Here is a 9,151-nt window from a genome sequence, read left to right on the forward strand (position 1 = left end):
ATGAACATCCTAGTAGTCCAAGATTGTGAGAAAAATATCTCACGTAATCTGAAATGAAAGGTAAGCGATGCACCATTCCATGTGAACTCGAAAGCTGTTAAACTTCGGATAAAGTATAGATTACACGGGCCTTCCTATTATACAATAGGAATAAAAAGACTAAAGAATGATAATTTCTAGCGAGCAAGCAATCAACTTACTTCAGTGACCAAAGGAACACCAGCTTGCAGAATGTCTACAGTACTGAAAATCCATTCAAGATCGATTAGGACCATCATGTGGTGGGCGAAAACGATACAAATGCACCAAATACTTGCCAAGCAGTAAGCAATATGCAGCAGAAAGTTTGCCAAAGAAAAAGGAAAATAAGCTCACAGTTACAAAACATTCAGCATAAAACAATAGAGGAATCTGCTAAATGACATGACAAAATAGGTATTATGCATTAAAGAGCAGATTAATCTGGCAACTCCCTATCTCCGTCTATTGAGGGGCTGCTGGTTGATCCTCGCTTCTAGCTTTCTAGCAGTGCGTAGAATAGCTGCTTGCTTTTGGCGATGGCTGTAGCTCTCCCTTTTTCTGCATAAGAACCAACATATATCAGTAAAAATATTTTATAATTGGCCTATTCTAGAACAGAATTTTAACTAAAAGCTCACAAACACCTTTTGAGTCCACGATGAGAAAAGTTCATCATATGCCAAAGAAGATAGATATTTATTCTTATATTTGGCCAGCCACACGTTAACATTGTTATAGCTATTTTGCATCGGTTTAGAAACTGAAAATCAGAAGGTTATCACTCTCATGGACAATAACAACAAGAAGAATGATGCAGACAATTAGGCAAACTTTTACATGGAACAATTGCAAACAAGTGTTTCTTATTGGTAAGCAGTCCAACTTTCCAGCTCAAAAAATTCAAAATAATTTGTATTTTAATGCTGGAGACCAACCTTGCAGAGCTAAAGGGAACAAAATGCAAAAGTTCTGACACTTCACATAAATATCAATGATAACAAAAATTGGCCAACAAGATTTATCACTTCGAATTGCATAGGTTTAAATATCTAACCTTATGAATAGAAGCCCTGCGGTAAGCACCAATCCTCCAACCGCCCAAGAGATCATTACACTAATTGGCACTTCCCCCACCCATTGCTGAAAATCTTCAAGTGCCCTAGAGTTCTTGGTCTTTCCAGGGGAACTAGATTGCAGATCCCTCCATGAATCAGCAATCGATTCTAAGCTTGCTTTCCCACCATAGCAAAAAGGCTCATCAACATCTTGAAAGCTGACCCTGGCTGGTTGCACAGAGAAACCTGCAAGTTGGCAGAGCTCTGTACCATTAGAGGCCCATTCACTTGCTCTACCACAAACAATGTCGCTTAAGCCACAAGGAGACAAAACCTGACATAGTAGGAACCAAATCTAATAAGAATCTCAACTTAAAAAAATGGGGCTCTAGGTTAACATATTTTCAGGTTTGCATGTGTGCATGCACGTGAGCGCATCTGCATGTGTGTCCATCCTTACATTTGGAACACAACTTCCTATTATCAAGATTTCACTATCTATCTTTAAGCCAAAAATTAGCAACTGTCAGCATGAAGTAATACTCTAAATAGTTTCTTTATAATTTGTCAATATCAATAGACAAAGTTGAGCATAGATTTGGCAAGTGATGCATGGTACATATCAGCTTACAAGTCTGAGTGGAACAACTTAGTCGAACTTACTGAAAAATGAAAAATGAACAGAGACTAGCTACCTGGGTTTTTGCATTAATAGAGAAATAAGCATTTGAGCATGCCTCTAAAACCATATCACAGAAAGAGGCGCAAATCAAAGGTGGCCCTGGCTGAATGCCAACACGTGGATCACAAATAGAGCACTCCAACAATTCCCACAGATGCAAGCATTCTTGGCTGCCTTCTCCAAATGAAGCTAGCTTTCTTACTGCTAGCAAAGCAGAGTATGTCTGAGCCACATCACAACATGTACTTTGGCGGAAGACCCTGCAGAGTGCCAGATCTCTGGGTCCCCTGGATACTTTCCTAGGAGGCTTCCCTTCAGAAGAAAATGCAGGGAAGCGGCCACCAGGAGAAATACATACTCCACTTGACTGACCTGCATTTCAAAGCATTTATGAATCCTTCATCTGCTACAATTCAAAAAGATGAACTCAATCTTAACCAGCAAGACTTGTCATGTTTGTATGGGCTCGACTTTACGAGTCAAATACTGCCCACTTGAACTTTTCTAAGAGCATTTATGGCCAGTACTCAAAGCTGGTGTAAACCCTCCATGAATTGGTGCTAAGTTTTTCAACAAAGGCATCTCTGGGCAAGAGAACTTCCCATAAATCTGGAAGGATAGTTGGCAAGTCGGGAAAATTAATGGCCTTCTAGGTTTATGGAAAGTGCTTTGTTAGCCTGATGAGACATGGCTAATAATCCTGGTGGCCTTCTAGGTTTGAAAGTGCATTGTTTGCCTGATGAGATATGGCTATGCTAATCCTAGGCCTTCTAGGCCAATTGGTGGGCAAGACAGAAGTGGGGAAGAAAGAACCTCACGGAGTTTAAGGATGAGTAAGCGCCAAGTAAGTGTTTGTATCAAGTCATATTTCATATTATAATGTATATCTCTTTGGTGGCTACCACTTCATCCTAAGTGAATTAGGAAGCTATATCTTAGAAACCACGATAAAGCCATACAAAATAATTCATGTTTGTGATATTCTCAAGGCATAATACTGCTTTTGATTTTCTATACTTCGATAGGTGGCAATCAATCAGGAAAACATTGGTGTGATCATCTTGGTACTGCTAGATATTCAGAAGGTAATAAGCTAGGGTCCACCATAAATTGATAATCTACTTTCAGTTTTCTATACTTCTGTAGGTGGCAATAAATCAGGAAGATAAGAAACACTAGATAATGTCTTGACTTATGGCTGATGTAAAATGTTGGGTTAGGATGGCAAGTTTGGTCAATTCAGTAATTACATTACCCATGGATATTTAAAAAAATCTGCAACTGGTTAGGAATGAATCAGGAAAACAAGAGACATAAAGAACCCCACCCAAAAAAGAAAAAAAAAAGAAAAAAAGTATTTCATGATTTTGAAGTATTTTATATTGTTTGGAAGCTTATAATGTATGGCTTTCATACTTTCAGGCAAAATCCCTGAGATGATTGAAAATTATTTTAACAACTAAAACCACAAAAAAGTCAGCAATCATGTCGCACATCAATTGAATGTGTCGTATATTTTAATGATAAATGTATCTTTCAATTGTTAACAAGAAGTTTACAAAAAGCTTTTCTTTAATCTGTTCTTGGTGTGATGAACCCTCTACAAGAGCACATAGGCTAAAGGTATATTACATATTGGCCATAGTAGTCCTAAGCCTATACTCACGTTGGAGTGTAATGAACTGCATCCAAAGCATGCCGAACTAATGAAGATTGATGCCTACCCACATCCTTAGTCTAAACTGCACAAACTTATGGTCTCTATAAACCAAATTGTCACACAAACCTTATGCCTGGTTGTCAAAGCTGGCCAACGTGCACCCTACACACTGAAATTATCCAATTCAAAACACATGGACCACATTGTAGTTTGAGCATCAAACCTCTTTGACAAGGGAGAGAGGTGCCAATAGCTGAGCTATGACAATCTAATATAAGACAAAAAATGGTAAGTGTCTAAAGAGTAGAACATGCAAATATAGCATTGCATACCAATACAAATTTGCTATGATTACTATTATATATCATATCACATACGAAGTACCAATATATAAGTTACAATTTACAAAGTTGAAAATAAACTACATAAGTCTACCCTATCTAATTGTTATGAGATTTGAGCTCAGATCATGCAAATCTAAGCTAAGTTTTGTGAATGAATGCTCCAGAAAAGAGGAGCTTGATCTATTCCTTCAACGCCTTCTTCCCTATTTCCCCTCAAAAAATCTCCCAAAATCCCCAACAAGTATTGTGCTTCCAGACAAAAAAAAAAAAAAAAAAACTTTCCACAGAACTCCTAATGCAAATATCTGTGTGATTAGTATGAAGATACTTCTTAAAGGCTTGTGTTTATCATCTATGAGTAATCACTCCTTTGTTAATGAAAAAAATGTTTAAAATAATTACCGAGACATGCTTACAAGAATTGATGAAAATGACCTCAAATGATAGAAAACATCCAAATAATTCTTAAGATTGGCATTTATGGTCAGTTTCGGTCAGTTTTTGATGAAATTGACTGAAAACCAATTAGTTTAAGCTAACATGGTTGGAACTTTGTTCCACAAAACAGCTTCACCTTAATTTTGGCCGAAAGGTCTCAGCACAGATAAAACTTTAAGTGTTGGCCAAGTCACTTACCATTTGAGCCATGTGGAATTATTACGCCACTGTGTCTCAAGAAAGAATCATAAATGGGATAACAATTACTCCTATAATTGCAATCATAAATGGGATATCAATTACTCCGATAATTAACAAGTTTTCCTCATCTCAGATATCTTTGATTTGTAGGTGTGAAATGACGTGTCAATAGAGCAATTTTAATTCATGTATCAACTATTTATGCTAACAAGTGGTCAAACAAAAAAATGAGATTGATACGAATAGTTGAAGTGGATGTTCTAAAGAGAGGATGGATCATGGGATTGTGTGACTTGACCTGTTAATTGGGCCATGGAAATCTATGATTTCACCTACCACGATGGATTTCATAACCAAATGTGTCTCCACAAACAACCATCATGTAAGCACCCCTTATGTAGAAAAGGCTAGGTAGGTTCACTTGAGGAGAATCTTTTCTATAATCATACCCGAATCATGTCATGCATGAATAGGCTCTATAAGATCATGTAGAATAGAATAGGTGATGTGGCATGATCCAATGTTCTATCTATTCCACTTAATTTTATTTATAGTGTAGAAATGCATTCAGTTCCTTTGCATCGATCCCAATCTATGATACCATCGGAGTGAAATAAGATATGTGATAAAGAACAATGGCTAGACTTTGCCAACCAATGAATAGTATTTTATGGCTACACAAACTGTTGAGGGTAGTTCTAGATTTGGACCAATATGAAATGCTGTAAGGAATTTATTGAAACCATTGAATTCAGAATATGGTAAAGTAGTAGCAGGCTGGTGGACTACACACTTATAAAAGTCACAATGGCTCTATTTGCGATATTCCTATATATTATTTTGAAAATTTATAATTCTTTCATTTTATAGGATGGAATTTCAATGAATTAGGTTCATATGAACTAGAAAGTCCTAGTTTTTCAATCAAAACATTACTTAAGACAAACTCGGATTTCTAGACCATTCTAATAGTTTGACCATGGGATTTATTTGTTTTGGTATTTTTGGAATATGATTGTGTGACTTGTTATAATTGATTCAATGTTAATTTCCATTTGGATTATACATGTCACCTATCCGCTATTAGAGATATAGAAGAAAGAAAAATGGATAAAGAGCTCTTGTATAGAGATCCTTATTAGTGCTCCATCTGATAATATACCACCACTGATAAACACTGGAACGAGCAATATACAGTAGGCTGATAGCGCCCCCTCGAGTAAAAGCTTCTATAGTTGCTTAACCAAAATGAGAATCCCAAATCGCATGAGCAATAGGTCTTACATGTAAACAGTCCAAACAACAAGTATCAACTTAACCCTTTTTTTTTGGGTGTGGGTGTGGGTGTGGTGGGGGGAGGTGTGGAGGTGAGTTAATAGCAATAGGGAGCAAAGTAGCTTTGTTACCTATTCCATTAGGAACCACATATTCTTTGGTCCATCCTATTCATACATTTACAATCCATATGATTGTAGTGATACCATTGACAAGTGTTCTATTTGCTTGCAATTTCCGTTCGACACCCGATAAAGCAAAATTTGGTTTTTGTTTCCTTTGTGATGGACATGGAAGAGGGGGGACATGTCAAGTATCTACTTGGGATTGTATCTTCTTAGGTCTATTCTATGGGAAATCAAGGCTCAAAATTTTGTGAGTTCATCTAAGAGAGAACTACACCTAACAACTAAGAAAAAGGATGTGGGGAAGCATTCAAAAGGTTGAAAAAAAGAATACCACCCTTAATTAAAAGAAATGGTGGGATTCATAATGCCAAATTAATTTTGGAAAAAAAAAAAAAAGGTTAAAGGAGAAATGATTGATGAGATCAATGCAAGTGAATAAATCAACAAAGAGGGACAATTTAGGAAAAGAGATAATTACCACTTTGAGGTATGCAAGTGAGTTAATGAGAAAAGAAGAATGATTGGCAAGAGGTAGTTACCACCATCTTGCTTACTGGAAAGAGATTTTAAGTTGCATGATCTATCATTTCAATGTAAGTTATACCATCAAAGCTGTCATCTATAGACAAGTATGGTAATGCTAGAGTTTGAATTGAGCTTCCTTGTTCAGTGAGTACATAACTGACAAATAATGTATTCAAGTCATGAATTAACTTCATCAATGTACAGACTGACATCCATTCTTATCATAAACTTGAAACGAACCAACTTCACCAATGGTGACTTCCACAAATATGTAAGATAAATTCCAATTATTTTTATTCATGTTGATTATATCCACATCTTCTTCTAGACTCTCAAGTGTTGTAATACAATATGCCTGAATTTGTTTTTATCTCTAACTAAATTAACAATTAAGTTGGTTATAGGATTATTTTCCACAAGATCATTCATTGTACATCAAAAAGCAACATATCCTAAAACATTTTATACTTTTCAAGAAGAATGCATGGGTAGGCTGCTGCAGGTTAGTTTTCTAAATCCTTTATATGGAGATTAAACTTATAGGATCCCATTTTTAAAGAAACTCCACCCCCCTCCACCGAAGAAAAAAACCCAAAAAACCCACCCCAAAGATCTTAAATTCAGTAAGAAAGACAATGGAAACATTTGTATGTGGATCATCTTGTTTGTGCAACATATACCAGAAATGTTCTAATAGAAGCAATGAATTTATATAGAAGCATCTAAAAAGAGAAGAGCTAAAAGTTCAGCAAAAAATTATGACCAATTAAAAAAGAAGATTTATTCTCATCTTAGAGAAGGATACTTCCCTTGGTTGATAAGATCTATAATTCCTACAGAAAATAGCTTGTGCAAGCCTTCTGTTGATAATTATGTTAACATAAGTCGTATTAAGCTTCTTAGTTGAAATGATTCTCCTTTTAAAGCAATTTACAACCTAGAGGCCGCATGCTCCAACTACCTTTTCATGGCTAAGGCATAAGCAACTGTCTTACAGAGAGACACACTTGGGGATAATGAGACCTCAGTAAAATGTCCCTGCTCCATCCATGGGTTCCTGTCTTCCTCATGTTACTGGTGCTCATTTATCATCCATGATCGATGACTACCTCACGAGATGAAATCAAAATATTGATAGTCAGTCATTTGGCAATTCCACAGCATGAGACTCCTACAGGATGGAATTCAACACAAGTTGAGGTACAAGTTGTAACCTGAAATAGAACAATCAAGTTTTGTAATAGTCAAGTATCAAATATCTATGATATGGGTAGTCCACCAACTCCGCCATGCTCCTTATCCAACATCTACACTAGATGGCTCCGTGGTAGATCACATGCCAGTTCAGCTAGATAGTTTCACGAGCTTTCTTTCTTGCTATTAAACCCAACCTAGTAGGCCTTCTCATGAAGTATCTCTTCCACCGATCCCTCAATGCGACCCTTATCAGCCCAACATGGTAACATCTGTGAGTGAGATAGCCGCCCCCTTCATGACATAAAGTGAAGCCTCCAGAGCTCTAACAACCAATACCACAGCAGCATGACCTCCTCAGCTTCAAATTAAAGAGTCTTAATTTGTTGTGTAATTCCTTGTTATCCACCAACTAATGCCGTAACTTGCCTTTGTCTCTATTAATTTATTTTTCAATAAAGCTGGGGATGCGAATTGTTCGCCTCTCCATTTCACACACAAAAAAAGAAGAAAAAAAAAGAAAAAGAAAAAAAAGCAGTACCACCCACCCCATGGGTAAGATTGAAGACACCAAAACTCATTCTCATATTCAATACCACCCACTCAACAATTCAAATGCCGGGCTGAAGTGCTCGCTCCAATAAGCGATACCAATAAGCTGAAGAAGGCGAATATATCCTTGGTTTTAACCAATCAAGATCATACCATTCAATATTTCGTGCTCATAATGCTCTTCACTCGTGGTTTTAGCCATCAAGACTCGTCGATCAAGGACAATAGTGCGACTACAATTAATTAAAGAAAACACCAACCTATAGATGGATACCAATGAACTTGCAAGCTAAAAAATCCCCAAGATGATTCCGAACTTTTCAAGAGTTACTGAGAAATCAAGAACTACGCTACAACATATTTATCACAAAATCATTAGAAATCGAATGCAACATCGTCCTCCAAGCCCTAAATTGCAGCGGGGGGCAAAAAAAAAAAAAGAAAAGAAAGAAATCCAGAGGAGACAACACTAATTGCAAAACCTAAGATGGATAGGAGAGTGAGAGAGATGGAGATTTACCGGCGAAGGTCGGAATTAGAAAGTTGAAGAAGAGCAGCAGCAGCGACGAAATTTGGCAGCCCATCTCCCGCATAGAGCCTACAAGATCCTCCCTCGTCTAAATCCTCTTTTGCTCGCCTTCTCTGGGCATTGGCTGCTGGTTCTTGGCGAAGCGACGGACACAACGCCGAATCAAAGGGTTGATCAAAATAGGACTAGACAGCGACGGCGTCGGCTACCGCACGCAGATTGCATATCCGGTACTACATGTTCGTTTGTGACAGAAACGGCCTTTCCCATGCGGTTTCCCTAGGGTAACATTTGCCCATTTATTTGGGCCTCACTAATTGGATGGTCGCAGCTTTGATGCCGTGAGTGATTTCATGTGGGCAAAATCCTCAGAATTTTTCATAAGAAATAATAAAAAGATAAAAAGGTTTGTAGTGGATTTCTCTGGCAACCCAGATATCTCTGTGCAACTGGACTTTTTCATCTTTTGAGCATATACCTTTCATAGGATTTCAATGCAAACAATGAGGGGAAAAAAATTAATAATGCTTCCTGTTACGGTCAATTT

At 37.2% G+C, this 9,151-nt stretch overlaps 1 protein-coding gene across 1 annotated transcript; it reads right to left on the minus strand.

Moving 5' to 3' along the window:
• Positions 1-279: 279 nt before the first annotated feature.
• On the minus strand, positions 280-8,852 carry LOC105039866 (folate-binding protein 1). Its single transcript, XM_010916176.4, has 4 exons — positions 8,596-8,852; positions 1,772-2,130; positions 1,076-1,410; positions 280-579 (listed from the first exon to the last, which is right to left on the minus strand). Exons 1-4 carry the CDS (start codon positions 8,666-8,668, stop codon positions 474-476), a joined length of 873 nt encoding a protein of 290 aa, XP_010914478.1. The 5' UTR covers positions 8,669-8,852; the 3' UTR covers positions 280-473.
• Between the last annotated feature and the right edge of the window lie 299 nt (positions 8,853-9,151).

This window comes from Elaeis guineensis, chromosome 1 (assembly GCF_000442705.2).
Source record: "Elaeis guineensis isolate ETL-2024a chromosome 1, EG11, whole genome shotgun sequence".
In the NCBI taxonomy this organism is placed as follows: domain Eukaryota; kingdom Viridiplantae; phylum Streptophyta; class Magnoliopsida; order Arecales; family Arecaceae; genus Elaeis; species Elaeis guineensis.

Bases quoted from the DNA above. Each gene is read 5' to 3' on its own strand.
- LOC105039866 (XM_010916176.4), bottom strand. From the start codon at position 8,668: ATGCGGGAGATGGGCTGCCAAATTTCGTCGCTGCTGCTGCTCTTCTTC. The intron at 2,131-8,595 runs GTAAATCTCCAT...TTTGAAATGCAG, and splicing joins TCTAATTCCGACCTTCGCCG to GTCAGTCAAGTGGAGTATGT. The intron at 580-1,075 runs GTTAGATATTTA...GTTCTTATGCAG, and splicing joins GCAGGGCTTCTATTCATAAG to AAAAAGGGAGAGCTACAGCC.